The sequence below is a fragment of the Arctopsyche grandis genome, chromosome 1 (genome assembly GCF_051622035.1).
Source record: "Arctopsyche grandis isolate Sample6627 chromosome 1, ASM5162203v2, whole genome shotgun sequence".
Lineage (NCBI taxonomy): Eukaryota > Metazoa > Arthropoda > Insecta > Trichoptera > Hydropsychidae > Arctopsyche > Arctopsyche grandis.
In genome coordinates this window covers 19,683,458-19,704,274 of record NC_135355.1, presented here as the reverse complement: position 1 = coordinate 19,704,274, position 20,817 = coordinate 19,683,458, and the positions used below count along the sequence as shown (strand labels likewise).

The 20,817-nt window shown below is 33.2% G+C and overlaps 3 protein-coding genes across 3 annotated transcripts in view; 1 reads left to right on the top strand and 2 right to left on the bottom strand.

The window, feature by feature from the left end:
* LOC143912229 (uncharacterized) overlaps positions 1-20,817 on the bottom strand; it is a 318,393-nt gene that overhangs the window by 148,900 nt on the left and 148,676 nt on the right. The gene's annotated exons all lie outside the window — the stretch shown is intronic.
* LOC143917113 (uncharacterized) lies at positions 1,469-2,221 on the top strand. The gene is made up of 2 exons (XM_077438513.1): positions 1,469-1,628; positions 1,716-2,221. The coding sequence occupies exons 1-2, from the start codon at positions 1,469-1,471 to the stop codon at positions 2,219-2,221; spliced, it is 666 nt and encodes a 221-aa protein (XP_077294639.1).
* LOC143917104 (uncharacterized) lies at positions 9,423-20,808 on the bottom strand. Its single transcript, XM_077438502.1, has 7 exons — positions 20,682-20,808; positions 13,902-14,185; positions 11,755-12,158; positions 9,950-11,682; positions 9,719-9,852; positions 9,541-9,646; positions 9,423-9,436 (listed from the first exon to the last, which is right to left on the bottom strand). Exons 1-7 carry the CDS (start codon positions 20,806-20,808, stop codon positions 9,423-9,425), a joined length of 2,802 nt encoding a protein of 933 aa, XP_077294628.1.

Here is a 20,817-nt window from a genome sequence, read left to right as displayed (position 1 = left end):
CAAGCATTCCAGAAAATGCTACGCCTCGACAAAAGTGCATTCCTTTCTTACGCATCAACAAACCACCACCATCGGTCAGGCGATTCCAGAAACGCCATATAAAAGGAGGTACAACCCAAACAACGCCAGTCGACCCACAGCAGCAAGCGTCGACACAAAGCAGCAGACCAGTCGACATCCAGCTCCTGACCAGCCACCACTTCACTACACGGACTTGGAAGATCAACATAGCCGAACAACGAGCCAGCAACACACTGCCGTATCCAGAGACTTGCTGAACATAGCCGAATGCCGAGCCAGCGACACTCTACCGTATCCAGAGACTAGCCGGACATAGCCGAATGCCGAGCCAGCGACACTCTACCACATCCAGAGACCTCTGAACGACATACTTTTACAAACAATTAACCATACTTGTGTATACGTGTTACTACCAAATAAATACCACATTCAACATATAGTTGTATTAATACCGAACACAGACGAATCTGTCTACAATACATGGCGGACTGGTGGTGAAGAAGACCTTCACAATAAGACTAGTTCCCATAGCATCATAGAAGCCCTCCGAGGAGTATGGCTTCTTGCATAGTCGTGCCTCACCGACTATGTCTACCGACTATGCTGGACCACGTGTTCGACCCAAGCCTCGAACACGGCGAGCTCTCAGACGCTCGTGAGACGCCGACCGAGAAGGTCTTGGCGTGGCTGGTCTACCCTTCCTGACCAGCCACAGCCTACTCAATCCACAGCCTCCGCCATAAAGAGGCAGAGGCGTCGAGCAACTCCCCGGCTCGGCCATCAACTCATCAATAAAAACGAGATCATAACCGTTACTCTTTTGTATAATTCCCCCACCCCGCACCGTTCCAGAGCAAGCTGATCGAGACGACGACACATACACAGCCACTGGTCATCTACACATACACATTACAGCTCCTGCAGCTATCGTTCAAATACTTTGCCCTCTTTCCTGGAAAATAGCCCCAAAACTCCCATTTTCCGTATCCAAAATCTGCAGCAATGCTTCTTTAGGAATTCGCATTTCTAGATAACCACAGAGCACTCGGGTGAATCTCAAAATCGCGGTTGTATCTACATATATCCCTGCTATTTAATGATAATACATATGTTCGGTGATTACATCGCAAATTGAATCGCTATCAGGATAACCGTCGCTACGAAAATTCCATGCGCGGTATCCTGTTGAACGAAAATTCGTCGCACAGGAAATTTGCCGTCCAGAAAACTGCCCAAATAGTGCTCAAAACTGCCCAAATCTTGTAGAAAAAAAGATTTGCTGAGTTAGCAGCGGTTTATAGTGGTAGAGATTAACTTTTGCGACGTAGCTCGTTTACCGCCAGAACACATCGACTCGTGTTTATTGTATATGGCAATACTGAACTGAACTGTCAAAAGTGCCCTTAGTGTATTTAACCGTTTTTAGTTAGTCTTAATAAACACTACAATGTTGAGATTTCAAGAATACGATTGGCCTCCAGATTTGGTACATCGTTTGATCACAGAAGTGAAAAAACGTCCTGTAATTTGGTCCAGACGCACTGAATTTGCATCTGAATTCAAAAGGATTTCTTGGGATGAAGTAGCTCGCGGACTAAATGTTAACTGTTAGTGGATATATTAAAAATGTATTAATTTTGTGTGTCATATACTCATATGAAAATATTATTATTTTTCATTGTACATTATTTTAGGTGCTGTAGTGCTTGCGAAATGGGATAATCTTCTACGTACATATTCACAGGTGATATTTGATCAACGTGCAAATGGTCGTCTGACGAATTGGCTGTTTTTCGATAGATTGTCATTCTTGGAGGATGAATTGCCATACAATGAAAATGTAAATACAGGTACACCCTTTAAGAAGCCCAGACTAGAAGAGTCTGAAGTGAAAGTTACTTTGGAAAAAATTGAATTTGAGAATTTGTCAGACGACGAAATAGATACGAATCCATCTGTGCTTAGGGGTTTGTTATTTGGAGATTTTAATTATAATACTATACAAAACAATACAACTAATATAACTGGAAGTGTTGAGTGTTTGGACGATATTAGTTTTTTCAACAGATTATTGCCTCATGTGAAAACCTTACCCTCTGACAAAAAAATGTTTTTTCGCCGAAAAGTTCAAGAACTTATGAACAAATTAATATGCGAAAATGTTGCCGAAAACACGGAAAGATTGAGTGTGAATCTATGATTTATTGTCTAAATTGGTTTTAAGTTGGATTATGATTAGTATACTTGGGCTGTTTTGTATGCGAGCTCTTAATGTATTGACTTATTTCACCAACTCATTTATTACTTTCTTTTTTGTTCGTTATTGTAAATACTGAAATTTAATTAATTATAATTTAAATGATTATGTATATCGAACAAATTTACTCATTAATATTATCGAATATATTTACTCATTAATATTATAAGATAAAATTTTATTCTAAAATTACTACTATGTAATACCATCAGTAGTCTTGTGAATTTTTAGCAATAAGAAATTTTGTATGTACTGGGTGTGAGAGTGTGATAACCAGAGACAGGCGGACACGATGCTCGACGGCTAAAAAAAATGGTTCACTACTTTCAATTACTATTGTCAACCATTTTTTTTTGCTCCTGCTTTCTCGGACAATGGAGAGGTCTATTGTTATTTTATGGTAGCATCCTCACCGCCGAAGTCTGGTGATAACGAGAGATGAAGTTTGGTGATAACTCATATATGTATGTACATTTGAATTTATTAAAGTTTGACAAGTTTTGACAGGTTCAAAGGGCTTTCTTAAAAAACCCTGGGCGATCATGGGCAAACGTGTTTGTCCGCTTGACGTACCAAAGCTATTGATATAAAGCCATATGATGGGTGAAGTCCGGAAATTCCCGGCTTTGCCAGGCGACGCCAGCAGTGCTCGCTAGTAAACGAGTATTTACATGCATCGCGATTATTTTACAATATTTTTAATAGCCATTTGCATTATTTGAAGTCTTGTATTTTTTAATCGAAAACATATATTATATGTCTATGAATTTCATATACATATTTTCTGGTGGAGGCCAGTATTGTGTTTTGTTTTCAGAGAGAATCTCTTAAAATAGTTCTTGGTTTTGTATTACAAGCCGCCGCAAAGACTGTAAAATAACTCATGTGTTGATGAACCACACCAGGATGTTTTATCATAATTATAATCACTGTACTAAAACTGTTTGCGACACCTAGGAGTCATAGATGTAACTGACGTGTATTTGTATGCATTAATGTAAGTGTGTATAGTCAATGCTTGAATGCGCCCATATGACCAATAAGTACCAAAACATACATACATACATATTTTATTTTATTTTTATTTTACATATATACCAGGAAGGCCTTACAGGTAAATCCCAATGCGCCTTCCTGGCCAATTACAAATACAAATGCAGCATTTTTATTATAAGTCGTTGAATTGCGAGACACTGAAAAAACTCGCAAATTAACGAGACATCTATGAATTGTACATAAATTTTTTATTGTACATCAATCAAATTTCAAATAATGGTGACATAGTAGGTAGGAAGGATTTTTAGCCAATTTTTTTTTTTCCGGGAACCGTTTCAACAATGAAATCAGAGAAAATTGGCAAACTCTGATAGGAAACGATCAACCTGGAGTCACAAGTCCAGGTCTATTATGTATTTTATGTTGAAATATTTAAGTTTACTAATGTTTTTATTTTCTCGTGTGCATGTACACAAATTGAACCTCAATAATAGATTTTATACATATGTGACTTCATACATATATATGTACATATATATATATATATATATATATATATATATATATATATATATATATATATTTCTACTTATGTATAACTCCGTATATTGAAATTGAGCTATTTTTAAAATTTAGTCATAATGACCAAATTTTACTTTTATATGAAAAATAAAGGTTTTATACTTTTGAACATGGATGTGTTTTATTTGACATAAAATTTGCTGCTAATTTTCTTTATTTTCATTTTATACGCTTCTATTAGTTACAGTCATCTATCTCACACCACACATTTTTCTAATTTCGTCCACCCATCTTCCTTGTGGCCTTCCTTGCACCCTTCATATTCTCTCGGGTACCATTTGCGATTCCTTTGGTCACCTTTTATCCACTTTTCTAACTATGTGACCTAACCATTGCCATTTCAATTTCTTCTTTCGTTCCCCATTTAGTCAATTTAAAAACACCGTAGTTCTAAAAAAACATAACAAACACAGACGAAATGTCCACATACAATTAATGTGTTCCAATCGGATGTGAAAATTTCGTTGTGGAACATTTTGTTTGTGGACTTTTTGTTATGGAACTCATTTTCTTCTATATATACACAAATAGGTACATATGCAGTTGGAATAGTTGAAGTGACAAGATATTTACTATTGATTCTCCTTCCGTCAATAGAATTAAATTTTAGAATTACACATATATTTAAATATATCAAAAAAATAAAATAAAACACATACATTCAAATGTGCATTCATAAAAAAATGATATTAAAATTTTTTAAATGTTTGTATTAGTTACACTTGTTGTTAATAAACACTTTCTATTATTTCTTTACCTGATATTAAAGTTCATCAGCCTCATCGATGGCGAACGACTGCTTCTGATAACCTTGTCTGGTGTCTGGACTAATGGGTATGTACATACATATGTAGACTTTGAATTCGGTCACTTGACCTACAAAGCATTGCTAGGTCTCTTTTTATATGAATGTGTGAGTATGCTAATACATAGTTGCAATACCGTATTAAAAATATACTGACATGAGTACACATTTTTTTTAATGATTTCTACACATGTACAACAGTATATGTTTATATTTTCAAAAATGATGCACACAAAGTCGACATATGTATGTATGTATAATTAAAAAAAAATAAACAAATCAGAGGTTAGAATAGAACATAAAAATTTGATACACCAAATTTTTAACGTTATTTGATATATGTACATTGGTATAATTATATTTTTAATAATAAGTAATATTTTTATTAAAAAAAAAAAGTTTGTCGACCATGAACTTTTTTAATACGCTTATTACTTTATTTCAACATTTTATTCAGTAAAGAGTTGTAAAATTTTATAATGGATAATTATTATTTTTTTTATTTATCTACATATTATGTAGTAACGATGTATGTATGAAGTTTTGTGATTTATACTAGTAATAACTAATAATGCATTAATAATTCACGTGAAAGTGACTCACAAATTTATAACTTTATGAAAACCATAACGAAAGGTAATATATATTTTAAGTACAGCAAGTAGTAAGTAATCTATATATTAAAATATTCAAATTCCGTATATTTTCCTATATTGCATGTAGTAGTCATATAGTCTTATGAAAGTTCAATAACTCTTTAATTGTACTAGAATGTGTCGCTTATATAAAATTCAATGGACGTTTGTGTAAGGTTTCAGCATTAGTGTCAATAACGCCTCATCCATTCCTAAAATGATTATTTGAATTACCTGAATCATGATCAAAATACAAATTTTTAATATTTATAAATTCAATATAAATAATTTTTTTTATAGTTCATAAAAAAATGATAAAACAGACACTGTTTTACTGGTGATAATCGATAAAATTTAATCCATATCTTAGTTTACTTTACTATGTATATTTCCTGTAACTATGTATATTAAAATAATCCAAAAACTTTGAAAAATATAAATGCTCCAGCATAAATAAGTTAAATGAATTTCTAAAATTTTCATATAGAACTGTACATACATATATACATAATGAATATTTGACATATATTTTTTTTTATTTACAAGCACAAAATAATACGCTGAATTTAATATTTTGTAATTATTAAGCATAAAATAATACGCTTAATTTAATACTTTTAATTCAAATTTCATTTTAGTTATAAATAAAAATGACGTCCTTGTTGATTTAAAATTTGACCCGTTCATCTTGTATACTTTTAAAGTTATTTGACTAGTTTTATGAATACTTTGGACTTTGGTGCCGTTGAACTTGAACTCAAATGTATACGAAGTGAGCACTTAGTCCAATACGTCATGAGTTTTTTTTTTATGTACTTAAGTGACAAATAAAAAGAAATGCAATTGCGTCAGAACCTCCTTAGAGTTTTGGAAAACGTGTCAATATTTACAATGGCAAAACGCTTTAAAATGTTTTTCATTCAATTATTAAGCATTTTTCTATACTTGACATGTCGAACGTAGACTTCTTGTTATTAGAAATGATGCCAGTGAGTGGAAAGATCAATTTACAAAAAAAAAGAATATACAAATTGTATCCGGTATTTTACAGACGTTCAATCTATACTTTTGTACTACATATATATATATATTTATAATTTAACTATCACTTATTTCTTTTATTTGTTTTTATTTTTACTTAAAATATTTTTTTCAAATTAACTTATATATCCTACTAGTTTTCAGCCTTAAACCATTCCCAATTATAATAATATGTCACATTTAATATCACTTTAGATTGAAACATATACATAGTAAATGAAGTAAAAAATATCCATTTATTAACAAACAAATTTGTACTATGGTGTCATTTAAACTATAATATAAATGAAGCAAAGCTACCAACTTTATATTTTGTTATTACACCTACACACATACATACATATGTACATATGTATATGTATTTTTTTAGGAAATTTTAAAATGATTTCTTTCAGGTTTTTTAGATTATTTGGTATTACACGTTCCGTACTTTTGTAATAGCTATATACATAGTTCATTGGCTTATCAGTGATGAGATTGTTTTTTCATTGCACATTAAACTTGGCACTTATACTCGTACACCAGTTACAACTGGTAAAAATTACTGAGGTCACACCAAGAATTGCGATTACAAATCATACTCAGAACATCATTAATATTTTAATATTTGCATGTGGTTATGGCGTGCAAATAAGTAAGTGAGTAAGGCTGTGCACACGTAAGTAAGGCTGTGCGACTAAAACAGGAAGATTTTCACGGCACGCCACTGATCGAAACATATTACTTTATCATTTGTTATTTTGACATTTACACGTGGTTATAGCATGAAAATAATAATAACAAAGCAATCGATGTAAACGGACTGCTATCACTTCAATCCCGTAGCATGTAAAATTTGGCTATATAAATATAAAACGTGTAACATTACCTGTATTTTATGTTTGGATCATTTGAGATAACACTATAATTTCTTCTTTCATGCCAAATACCCTGGTTCTTACTATTGGAAACATAAGCTTATAATACAGAAGCTTCGGTAATAATCATTTAAATTCCAAGTTTATAAAATTTTAACCAACAGTCATTGTTATTTGTTCTGACCAATGGACATTAGATTTTTATACTGTCCATTTGTTATTTATACTGACATTATATAAAATAATATTGACCAATTTTGTTAGTAAAATACTGGCTGGAAAACTGATTTATATACTTACCGAATTGAATTTATAGCAGCCAAAAAAGTTATTTGCATTTATTCAACTTGTATGCACATGTTTTGTATATTCTATTTTATATTTTGTACAATTTCATTAATTGTTGATAAATATATTTTGCCTATTATCAACGATTAAATGTAATAATAGTGCTATTGTTACTTAGCCTCACTATGATCGTATTTCAAAGTTAATTAAATTTTGCGTCTAAACGAAAAGAATACTGTGCTTTTGATTCCATCATGAAGTTGTTTTCGTTTAAATTTCTGTATTTTATTTGAAGTATGGATTGCATTGTGTCTTAAAATGCTACATAATTTGAATTTAACGGACACAAATGTTTTATTTTATTTTTTGAATATATATATATATATATATATATATATATATATATATATATATATATATATATATATATATACATATATTTTTAATATATAATTTAGGTATAGCAAATATTATAAAACATATGTATTTTTATTAATAATCTTTGGTTTATTTCAATTATCAAATGCATTCATTATAAATGGTTACAAGTCAGTTACTGACTATAAGAATTCAATGATTACATAATTGGTTTTTTATTTCCAATTCAAAATATAATATGTAAATGAATCTTTGACTTCTTTTATTTTTATATCAATAACAATAATAATAATAAATATCAAATAAACATTTTTAAATATTAGGTAATCGAGAAGGAATAATTAAAATTGAGTTTTAAAATATAACAATAATAACAATACGAGTATTCAAAAACTTGTTTTTACAAAAACAGACTCCCAGAATGCTCTTAACAGAGTTGCATTTTTGTTTCTTTTTATTCTAATGATATTTTGTAATCTATTAAATAATTATACATGATAAATATGTATGCATTGTTTGAATTCATGCAAATAATATATAAAAATTGAGACATCAAATCGTTAGATAGTGACGTTTTTCCTATGTTTTAATGTTATTTCGAATCGGAATGGTGACAAATACATCTATTCTCTAATATTTCACTATGTATTGTAGTTTAACTACTAATTTCTACTACTGAAAATTGTAACTACATTGAATAAATACATTTAAAATGCTCGCTAATAATAATAATAATTCTACTGACCATTCAATTTTAGTGATTAGCTACACACCAACTACTACGGACTAATTATGTCATTACAATGTAGAAATTTCATATAAAAAGTAATATTAAAAATATATATACATATATGTATGTATGCGCATTACGTAAAAAAGTTTGGGAACAATCAATAATTACAATTAGTAAAAAACTCTTTGGTGTACAAATATATTAAAACATTATAAATTTTATATTTTTAAATTATGGATACTGATTAAATCACAACTTGGGAAAGAAATCTTATTAATTTATTTAATGAAAATTGTAAAATTTTTTAAAGGTTTTGTAAATATCTTACTAACTGAATATTTAAATGATATCTCTAAATTTGCAACCAGCACTTGTATTGGGAATATAAGGGCTTTTTTAAGAATTTATAGTACACATAATAATAATATTATAAATATGGAGCTACATTATGTATGGCACAAATGATCATTTAGATGGACAGATGGGAAGAAAAATATAGTATCATTCATATTTCTTCCCTATGCAAAATACTTAATACTTAATGACATAAAATTAATGTTTTTTTAGAGTCCAACAGCATACTTACTGCTAAAATTAAATTAAAAATATTTCAGTATCACAACCATAAAAATATATGTAGATCAAAATAATAGTTTATAAAAAAAAATATGCAACACTTTAAAAATTTTAATATATGTATGTATGTATAATAAATATGCTTAAAAAGTGAAAAGTCTACATTTAGAGGACATTCCTAATTTTAATATCTAAATCTATAATCGTGGATGATGAGAGAGAAATAATTTAAAATAAATGTCAACAGTATCATCTAATCATGGGAGTCTTTAAAATTAATTCACATGAAAACAATAATCAATATACGTCTTACATTTATGTTGTGAAAATCTTACAACTATTTAAAAATTACAAAAATGTTCTCTAATAACTTTCTATATTTTCATGTTTTGCATCAGATTCGTGGTACGTATTTTTTAAACTTGCAGATTGGTCTTCGAGACTTCTTTTTAAGCCCTCAATTGTTTGAAGTAAGATCTGAAAAAAGTAGAGTTCATTTATTAGGTAACTATATAAGATCCAATTATGGCAAGTGTTACTTTTACATACTTGTCTTCTAAAGAGTGTTAATTGTCTTTGGGCTTGCCCATTTTGATCTAAGCTGTCCACACTTTGATTCTCTTCCAAATCGCTATGCAGTCTTCTTGTTTTATCTCCCGAATCATTTTGAGCACCTTCAACACCTAAATACAATTGATTCATAGTTACGATTTGGAGTGTGTATACTGTATACATATGTATGTGCATGTAAATCGAATGTAAATATAATGTAAATTTTACCTTGTTCATCGGTTGTTGAAGCTTCTCCGTCTGATTTTTGTCTTATAAGGTGGTGTGGCTCTAAAGACTTTTGTAAACGGTCAAAAGTGGCACTGCAAGAATACACCTTTCGTTTGACAGGTTCACTTTGAGGACAATATCCAGAATCTGGCACCCTGTGACCAATATCTACTGAACGAAATGTTAAAAGGGGTGGTCTTTTATCTCTGGTTCGTTTGTTTTGATCATCTCCATCTGATGAGCTTGATGTACCGCCGACTAGGCTGCTGCTGTCTCCACTCTGTGAATCCACATTTAGGGGAATTCTGTTTTTATCTAAAAAAGCAATATTTTTTATGCTCTGCTGAAATTTTATGCTATCAATTTGCTCTTTTGTGTTCACGTTCGATTGTTCCTTCTCTGTAGAGTCATCGCTGTCATCGTCGATGTGAAGTAAAGGTGAAGTAGGTTGGGGTGTCATGGGACGGCAAATAGGAGGAGATTTTTTACTATGTCCATTCATATGGATGCTGCTAGAATCTAATCTTTCAGAATTCATTGAAGGACTTGCAGGACATAAATTCTTTCTAGGCATTCTAGGAGAATTTGGACATTTGACAACTTTATTAATTTCAACTGGCTTTGGTATAACTGGCTTTTGTATTATTGGAGCATGGATAAGTAGCTTTTTTGGACTAGAAAATATGTTTTCATTTGTATTCGAAGTTGACTCTCTTCGACTGAGTTCTGGAGAATTTATCTGCATAAAATTTGTTATATGATTTTTTTTGGGACTGAATCTAGGCGAACCACAGTATTTTGGACTTCCAGGAATAGAATCGACTCCTCTTACTTTGGGAACTACGTCAATTTCAGCATTTCTCAACAATTCAACTCTTTTATTCGCTGGAGGGTTGTTTAAAGCTCTGCGTGGCGATCCCATGATTGGAGTTGACGCTTTCATACTCACCAAAATATGCTCTGCTTCCATAATAAGCTCCTTATATTTCTTATCTGCTTCTTTATCGGCTTCTATAAGAGCTATCTCAGAATCAAAATTAGCCAAATAGTTACCACCGGGAATCGATTGTCTGACTTCACAACTCCTAGAGACGTAACTAACAGAGTTTGATCTTCTTTTGACAGTTTCAACCGTAGAATCTTCGATGAACAGAGTTCTTTGCATAGCAAGTCGAGTTGGAGACTGTTGATTGCGAACTTCAGATATATTATCAAGAGGTTTTCTTCGATTACTGATAGGCGTGCCACCCAGACTTCTAGAAGCAGTTCCATCGCGTAGACGGCGTCGTCGAGGACCAGAGCGAGCTTTGGCTCCTCGTCTTGCAGCAGTTCCTGCTCTTCTCACGCTACTTTCTCGATGTCGAGATAGTTTTCTGGACAGTTCATTGGGTAAATGATAATAGGAGGAATGACCCAAGCGCCGAGGTCCTCGATCAGTGTCTGCAAGGTTGAGATCTTGGAACGAATCTTTATCAATAAAGTCTAAATCTTCGGGATCTTGTTCATCACCTCCATCTAGGCCTGTGTCGGCATCAGTATCGGCACAATCTTCGCAATCGGTGGGGTCACTATCTGATAAAATATCAGTCTCTCGTTCGTACACGTAACTTTCGTCGTATTTACCCATCATTTCATGCAGGGTGAGATCGTCGTCGCTGGAGCGCCGGCTTCCCGAAGAACTCGACGATACTGTCATTCCTACTCTACGCGGCGACCATGTCACTGAAGGTACTCTGAAAATTAATGCAAACGCATTAGAATTAAGTTTGGAATTATAAAAAACAAAGAATGAGTACGAGACTTACGGGCTTCGAAGGACAGGACTGTTTTCTTTACAGGAAACTAATATGCCCTTTTTGGGTTCTCTTGGTTGTGATAATTGCTTTTTAGCCGTGCTGTCACTACCACTGCCGGATTTATGACCGTTTGCTCCAGAAGAGCACGTGCTACCATTACATGATTGTTCTTCGACACCGATAGGTCGTCCGTAGCTGGAGCTGGAGCTGTTAGTGCCTACGACTGTGTTAGGCACCCAGGGATTGGTCCTGATGCGACTTCTCTGTCTTGGCGATGGCGATGCAGTGAGCGCCAAACCAGGCACAGATGGAACGAGAGATGTCGGCTCTTCCACTGGAATAGACACTTTCACTTGGGAAGATCTTCCAACATCGCAAGATTCCGAACGTCTGTGGCCTTGGGGAATGTTCCGCTGAAAATCACAGACAGGTGGATTATAACATTTTATACGATCGCATACTGTTTGCACCGTGCGAGTGAAGCGACGATACTGATTCTAAAACGTTTTCAGTGTCTCTGAATAAATGGGAATGTCAGTTGTCTATTGTTATGCATACTTAGTCAGTGTTCTATAGGCTGTGTGCATTTGTTGTCAGATTTTTGCAATACATACTACATACATATTTACAATATGTAAATATGTATGTATGTATAAAATGAACTTCATATGCATATTTCTGACAAATGAAATTAAAATCAATATCGACCCATTTACTATCAAAATAAGAAGTTTGTTTCATGTAAATTTATAATAATCATACTCAGGTTTGCGTTTCAAAGCTCTGTGTTGTGTTTGTTTGAATATTCATGTTGAAATTCACACCTTATTGTATTCAAACCCATATATCGGTCGGTCGAAACGTCCCACAAATTATTCTCGACACGGACGCGTTTTGCGTTTTCGGAATTAGTGTCCATTCGCGATTGCTAATTGAGAAGACAAAGGCCGACAATGAGTTACTTCAACGAGCGCGAACGTGAACTATAAAAAAAGAATACCCCAAAAATGGATCATTACTTGAAATTGAATACAATCTGTCATACGTAATTTAATTAATTATCCAGATAAGTATTTCCCAAACTGTGACACGTGTAAGCAATACATTTGAAAGAGCGCTCGGTGACATAAAATGCTCAATTGACAATACGAATTTCAGAAACTCGCTGCTTCTGCTTGAAAATTTATATTTTCCGAGTCTTTATGACTTGACAAACGAAATTGATAGTCATGTGTTGCAAACTTGAAAAGTATACGAAAAGATTTTACGAGATATTTTTCTGATCAAATGAAAAATCCTTTTCTCATTAATGTGAGAATATTGCCAAATATTCTTACAACTATCACGAAAAGCTCACAAACTGTTAACTGAAAAGAAAATTTGAATAAGTTGGCTGACTTTCTTTTTACAATTCGTTCTGAATATTCAGTCGTCTGAAAAAATTTTTTGGATAAGTTATTTTAGGCGGATATGTCATATTATTTAGAAGTTACAAAATATTTATAGAAGTAATCCTTATTATTTTTCTTAAAATTGTAATTCCGTCGAAATATCTACATACATATATTTTGAAGGCATACGAGCATGTTTTATGTTTCAGATACACTAGTCTAGAAGTATTCATTATTCATTTGGAAATACCATTATTTGCTATGTTTAAGCTGTTTATATTACAAATACCGAGCGAAGCCTGGTAAAACCACTAGTATCATCTAAAGTACACGTGTATTCAGTGCCGGGTTTAGGGGGGGCTGGCTCGGGGGTGGGTCGGTCAAATAAATTAGGGCGCCGCTCGATTAAATAAAATTAGAGCGCCAAAAGCCATATAAAATTTTAGATTAGAGCGCCAAAGGCGAAATTTTTTTCTAAGGGTGTTCAGAAAAATTTGCCCGAGGGCACCATTGGGTTTAAGACCGGCACTGCGTGTATTTTTCATTTTCACAATTGTATTCTCCTTGTATATAAATGGAATCAATAAACTATCATGAATTTAAAATCATCATGTTTTCGGGAATCTGTAGAATTCGACAAAACGAAGGGCATGATATATTTTGCATTCTGAAATCTCTGATGTCAGTAAATGTTCTTTTGTTTTATATGGTTTTAGTGCTAGTATTTGTAAAATCAAATCGTCTGTATTGTTGCATCATATTTACCTTAGGTAATTCCTTCTTGGATAGAGCTGGCGATGAGCATCGGTCCAATAAGAAATCAACCTGCTTTGGGGGTGGTCTTGGAGGAGGCAGGGGTCTCGCAGGAGGAGGGGGTGGAGGCGCATGCTGTCGGACTACGCCCTGCTGCTGCTGCTGTTGTTGTTGTTGGAAGTAGTGTGTGCCAGTGCGTATGTTGATATAATATTCGGGAGGAAATGACGCTCCTGGTGAGGTTCCATCCGTTGAGTAGCCGGTGGAGTATGCACTTTCGGGTGATGAGAGTGAAGCACCACCACCTCCTCCACCACCGCCACTTCCACCTCCACCACTTCCACTGGCTCCGGAAGCCCCCAGCATCGCCTCTAGACTGCTACCAACACCGTTGCTCCCGCCGCTGCCACTACTGCAACTCTGTAAAATATACATATGTACATTGTTTTTATATCAAAAACATACTTACATATATCTGTGTACGTATGGATATGAAGGTTCACCAACCCTTTTTGGGTCAAAGAGCTTAAAAGTTAATTTACGATACGTTTACGTTATTGGCGTGATTCAAACTCATTCGTAGTGTTGCGTAATACACCTACTTGTAGGGAAAATTTATTAGGGCGACACAACATATAAATTAATTATTGTAATTTACATAATAGTCGATTCGATTTTAATTTATCTACATATGTACGTAGTAACAATAGATGAAGTTTTGTGATCATGCGAAAATTCGAACTCGAGATTTTGACCGATTCAAACTCAGAATTGATCACTGATCACATTTTCATGATCTAGAAAAATGTGTGTGTGTGTCTGTGTGTCTGTGTGTCTTTGTATTTTGGGGATTTTTTGAACACCGTTGTTCCTATCGAACTGAAACTTAATATCGGTTACTGAAATTCTTATCGACACGATGTAAATTTTTAAAATGACCGGAAATGGTACCTCCCCTTTAGGCGTCCTCTTTTTTTAAGTTTTTGAATTCATTTATCTTCCAACCCGCTAACTGAATTGAACTAATTTTTGTTTACATGTAATAAAAATTATAAATTCTATAACCTAATATTTTGTAAATATTTTTACCTGAACCGGAAGTAGTACTTTTACTCTAGATAATCGAGGTTTTTTATGTTTTTCTCAGAAACCTTTTGGTTTATTTTTTATTTGGTATTTGTATGTATGTTGTGTCTGTGTATTTTGGGGATTTTTTGAACACCGTTAATCCTATCGAACTGAAACTTAGTATTGGTTACTGAAATTATTATTAACACGACGTTAATTTTTTTCAAATTTTTAAGTTGAAAGGAAATGGTACATAATCGCAATAGAAATTATAAATTTTATATCATAATATTTTTTGAATATTTTTTATGTAATACTTTTACTCTAGAGCATAGGTTTCCAAACTTATTTTCCCCGTGGACCCCTAGCCCAGTATTTTATCCTTCGTGGACTGCCTCACCCAGGATGCCTAATAGTGAAATTTTCTATTTTTTTTTTAAATACAAATATGAACACACTGTTATAGGTTTTTTTGTATATTGGACAATAGTAAAAAAAAATATGTATACATTTTTCATTCTTATCTTTATTGATTTTTTTTTTAATGAAAATGAACAAATCAAAACACAATAAAATTCTTACATAAAATAATAAATTCTGTTAATGAGAGGGATGAACCTGATGCTCCGATATCAATTGGTCAATATTTGGGTTCAAATTCGTAAGGTACAGTCGTTAATATCCACGTTCAGTGATTTGCAACCGATTTCTTTTTTTCGTAAAAAAATTGGTAACTGCACTAAAACCTCTTTCCACGAGGTACGAAGAAGGAAATGCTATCAAAAACTTTCTTGCGATAGCCCACAATACAGGATAAGCAACAGGGATATCTTTATGCAGACAGAAATGCTGGTAACTCTTTCTAAACTGCACCTTAAGTTCTTCGTTTGTGCTTAATCCAATCAATTCTTCTTGTATTGTGTATTTAAACCCGCATTATTTTGATTAAATTTGATCCATTGATTCCGGTCCATGGACCCCCATTTACATCTCGTGGACCCCCATTTTTTTTTCTTCCTGTCAGGGACCCCCTGGCAGTCCTCACGGACCACTTTGGGAACTTCTGCTCTAGAGAATCGAAGTTTTTTTATGTTTTTCTCAGAAACCTTTTGGTTTATTGAACTAAAATTTCATATCTAAAAGTTTAAGCTTAACACCAAGTTATGTATAAAATTTGGTAAGCATGCGTCAACCGGAAGTGGCAATTTACTCTTGTTCGATTTTTCTTCCACTATTTTTTTTAGCCCCTTTATTAACCCTCTACTAACCGACAAAGTTCTATATGCACACTCGATTTACTGAACGAGAGTTATTCCGAAGCGAGCAAATAAATCTATTGAATTACTAGGTTAGCAATAAAACGTATAGGATCGTATTAAAAGAGTGCAATTTTTTGAAAAGTGCATTTTCAATATGCGACGAGCTCTTTTCCGTAACTTCTCACAGAAATAGAATACGGAAAGCAATTTTCCGACTCCCAAAAAGGCGGTTTCTGGAAATCCTTTGTTGCATCAGACGTTGAATTGACATTGGGTCAAAAATCGAAGGATATATCTAAGGGTTCGTATTCTTGAAGGCATTGTAAAACGTTTGTAACGAGTGGTGATAAAAAACATCGAAGTCGAACACAAAGGATGCTGAAAATGGTAGTTTAGTGTTCCTTTACAATCATATATTAATACAAAAAAAGGCATAGTTTTTATCATAATTGAAATTATTTTTTTAAATTACTATAATAATAATTTATTTTATTTGAAAAGTGCCAATTTGTGAAAAACGTTGAATGTGAAATGCGGAATATTAATGTTCGTTTCGAATTGGACACACGGCGTTCGAGCCGAAGAGGGATCTTTATTTCCGGTTCTTTTCATTTGATCACCGGATAAGGGATTACCGCTGGGGTGATTTATCGCGGTAATCTTATTGGATTCACGCCCGCACGTTACGAATGTTGCGTTGGAATTAGGTCGATTTTTCGAACGATTTCAATTAATTTCAACGACAACAATTCAAATATTTTAACAGTAAATTCGTCAAACTTGAAAGGAAGTGTCCTGCGAATGATTTAAGTTGAATTCGCCGAGTTCTCAAAAGCATACATATGTATGTATACTCATAATGTGACAGTACATTACATACTAGTGGCCCGGTGTATACATTTGGGCACTTGATAAAAAGTTAATTTTTTAAATCCATGAAGTGAAGAGATCACTCACCCCGAGGTTAATGTCTTTCCTTATTTTATTTCGGAAGAGAGATAAACGCGAACCCGACATTGAACAACGAACTGCCCAATATGGTGGCGTAGAAGAGAATAATAAAAACAAAACAAAATATAAAATGTATAGGTAATAAAATAATACGTCAGTGCGTGTGCATTGGCTGTCAGTGTATTATGAAATAAGGTGTTTATATGTACGTATGTATATGAGTCGTTGTCTTTAAAAGTGGCGGAAGTCCAATTTTCAGTTCCAAAAACACTATTTATTTTTGACTTCATTAACAAATGTTATCACTTTTTTTGATTCGATGTGTCCAGAATCTTGAAAAAGCAGAATAGACGTATTTTTAAATAGTGTTGAAAAACATTATATTTCTCAAAATGAAGAAAAGTGGACTTATGCCATTTGAATTACAAGAATTTACACATTATGCGCATATTATTTCCTTAGAGTGCAATGAAGACAAGTCTACGATTTAGTTCAATTGAGTTTTGTTCTTATTTTCATATTCTATTGAGGCACACAGCGCACACTGGTATATTTTCAAAATACATTTTTGTGGAAATGTATGTAATGTAGTGTCTTCTCTAGAGAGCAAAAAAAAATTCGGGTGTGACCAACCCATGACTTTATCTATGTATTTGAGGAATATAAGAAGGTTACTAAACAAAATTCGATATTGAACCGTACAGACAAATTATCAAATACTAATAACTATGATGGAAATGTATGGAAACTTGCACAAGACAAAAGTTCTACTTCCGGTTGTCAGATTGTGTTCAAATTTTTTTTATTACTTAATATCACTATCAGTATTATACTTATTAAATATCAAGAAAATAAAAATAATTTAAAAGGTCAAAATAAAACAATGAAATATTGTAAATATTTCATTGTTTTATTTTGTAAAAATACTACTTCCGGCTTACGAATTCAGACCAAACCATTACCAAATCTAAGTTAGTACATAAATAATATAAATATAATTTTTCAGCTTAATACGTTCAGGGGTGTGGACAGGATCCAGGCGACAACATTTTTGACCTGGGCTAGGGGTCCACGGGGAAAATAAGTTTGGAAACCTATGCTCTAGAGTAAAAGTATTACATAAAAAATATTAAAAAAATATTATGATATAAAATTTATAATTTCTATTGCGATTATGTACCATTTCCTTTCAACTTAAAAATTTGAAAAAAATTAACGTCGTGTTGATAATAATTTCAGTAACCAATACTAAGTTTCAGTTCGATAGGATTAACGGTGTTCAAAAAATCCCCAAAATACACAGACACAACATACATACAAATACCAAATAAAAAATAAACCAAAAGGTTTCTGAGAAAAACATAAAAAACCTCGATTCTCTAGAGTAAAACTACTACTTCCGGTTCAGATAAAAATATTTAAAAAATATAAAGTTATAGATATTATTATTTCTATTACATGTAAAAAAAATGTAATCGGATTCAGTCATCGGTTTGGGCGATAATTGAATTCAAAAACTTAAAAAAAGAGGACACCTATAAGGGGAGGTACCATTTCCGGTCAACTTAAAAATTTGAAAAAAATTTTCGTCATGTCTATAAGAATTTCAGTAACCGATACTAAGTTTCGGTTCGATAGGACTAACGGTGTTCAAAAAATCCCCAAAATACACGGACACACAGACACACAGACACACACACACACACACACACACACAGACACACACACACACACAGGCACACACACACATTTTTGTCATGAAAACGTGATCAGTAATCGATTCTGAGTTCGATTCAGTCAAAATCTCGAGTTCGAATTTTTGCATGATCACAAAACTTCATCTATTGTTACTATGTACATACATAGATAAAGTAAGAAAAGGTTAACAATAGAAATTGACAAAAGGATCCCATTTTTTTTGTGTTGGCGCATTTCCGCGCCGCTTTCTAGTCATCAGTGATGACTCATCACTTGAGGTAGGACCGGAAACGCGCTTTTTCCAGGAATCAGGACCCAAAAGGGTCTATTTACAAAGCTAGAGTGCAAAAAAAGAAGGTTCATCATAAAAATGAACAATGCACTACGAACAATAAACAAAGAACGGCACGCTTCCGGTCCTACCTCTAGTCATATGCTTTGGCTTGGTGCTCGTCAAATAATAAAAATCTTGTAAAAATAGACCGCTCCATCGGAATACAAAGCAAGAGAGCAAAAAAGCATGGATGACAATAGTGAAACATTTTTTCTTCTCAACACCGATCTTTGGTCATCACCTCAATAAAAGTTTATTCAAATTGGCACAACACAGACCGTGTAAGCAGCAGTTCAATAAGTATTCTTTGGTACATTATATATGGACACATTAATATATTCCAATGGCGCATGCGTATTCAAGCATTCATATCAGGGTTTCTGATTTCCCGGAATTTTCCAATTCCCGGGACATGGGACACGAGCACGAGATTGTTCCCGGAATTCCCAGGATATATGTTGTAATTTCTTTCAAATTAATTTATTTTTTATTAATGTAAAATTTATTTATTTTAAAATACTAAAAAAATAAACAATATTATTATTAACCGGAAAAAATGTAATAATAAAAATAAATTTAAATAAATTTTGAAAAAGTTTCTTTAGTATCTTAATTGAAAAAACTTCTTTAGAATACATAATTGAAATGCTTCTTTAGAATACTAGAATATTTAAATGAGAATCTAAAAGCCGATTTCTAAATTTGTCACAAATATTTCCAGTAATGGAAAAAAACTCTTTACAGCAATGAAAAAAAAATAATACGCCTTCATAAAATAAAAACAAGTAGTTACAAGAGTTATTAATTTCAAAACACTTATAAATTCCTTTCCAAAAACTACTAGTTGAAATGTCAACGGGAAAAGTACTAGTAGAAAATTAAATCCAAAGAAATTTATTTATTATATTATTGAATGAATTGAACTAAGACCAATTAAATATTCAGTCTTCTTGATTTGTTTGAATCTTTAAAAAAATGTCCGGAACAAATAGGTCTTGCGCTTTTATGATACGATATGCATACTGTATGCGGTATATTTTAAATAATTATTCTATTTAGATGGCTTTAACCATGACACAAAAAAGAAAATATTTTAGATAGATACTACTTTTTAATTAAACGTAATCCGAAAACATCAACTGGCCTAAGTTGAGAGCCATAGAAATCCTTCAAAAGCGACACGGTCCACTTTGTACACAAATATAGTAAAGTTTTTACGATCTTTCGGAACATCGCTCTTAATTGTTCGGGACGCACGTAATTCAACCCCTACGCGATAATCCAGCCCCACGCGTTTTAATTAACCAACCCCTACCCACTGCGTACTGATGTACGTATACGTAGCGCGGAGGGAGGAAAAAAGCGAAGCATTTTGAATATGAATCGCAATCAACGTGTACGCGGTAAAATGGATTAGTAGAACGTGTGTCGCGAATTAATTGCAAGCGCTCACGTGTTTGCAGTTGGGGGTTTGCCGGGGCGGCGGGGGCGCAGGGCTCGGTAGGTCTGGCGGAGCTGGGGCCTCCTTGGCCCCCGGTGTCCTCTGCCCCTTCTTCTTGCCCCTGACGATGTGCGCCTCCATCCAAGTGCGCAGCTTGCTGCCGAACATACTGCAGTT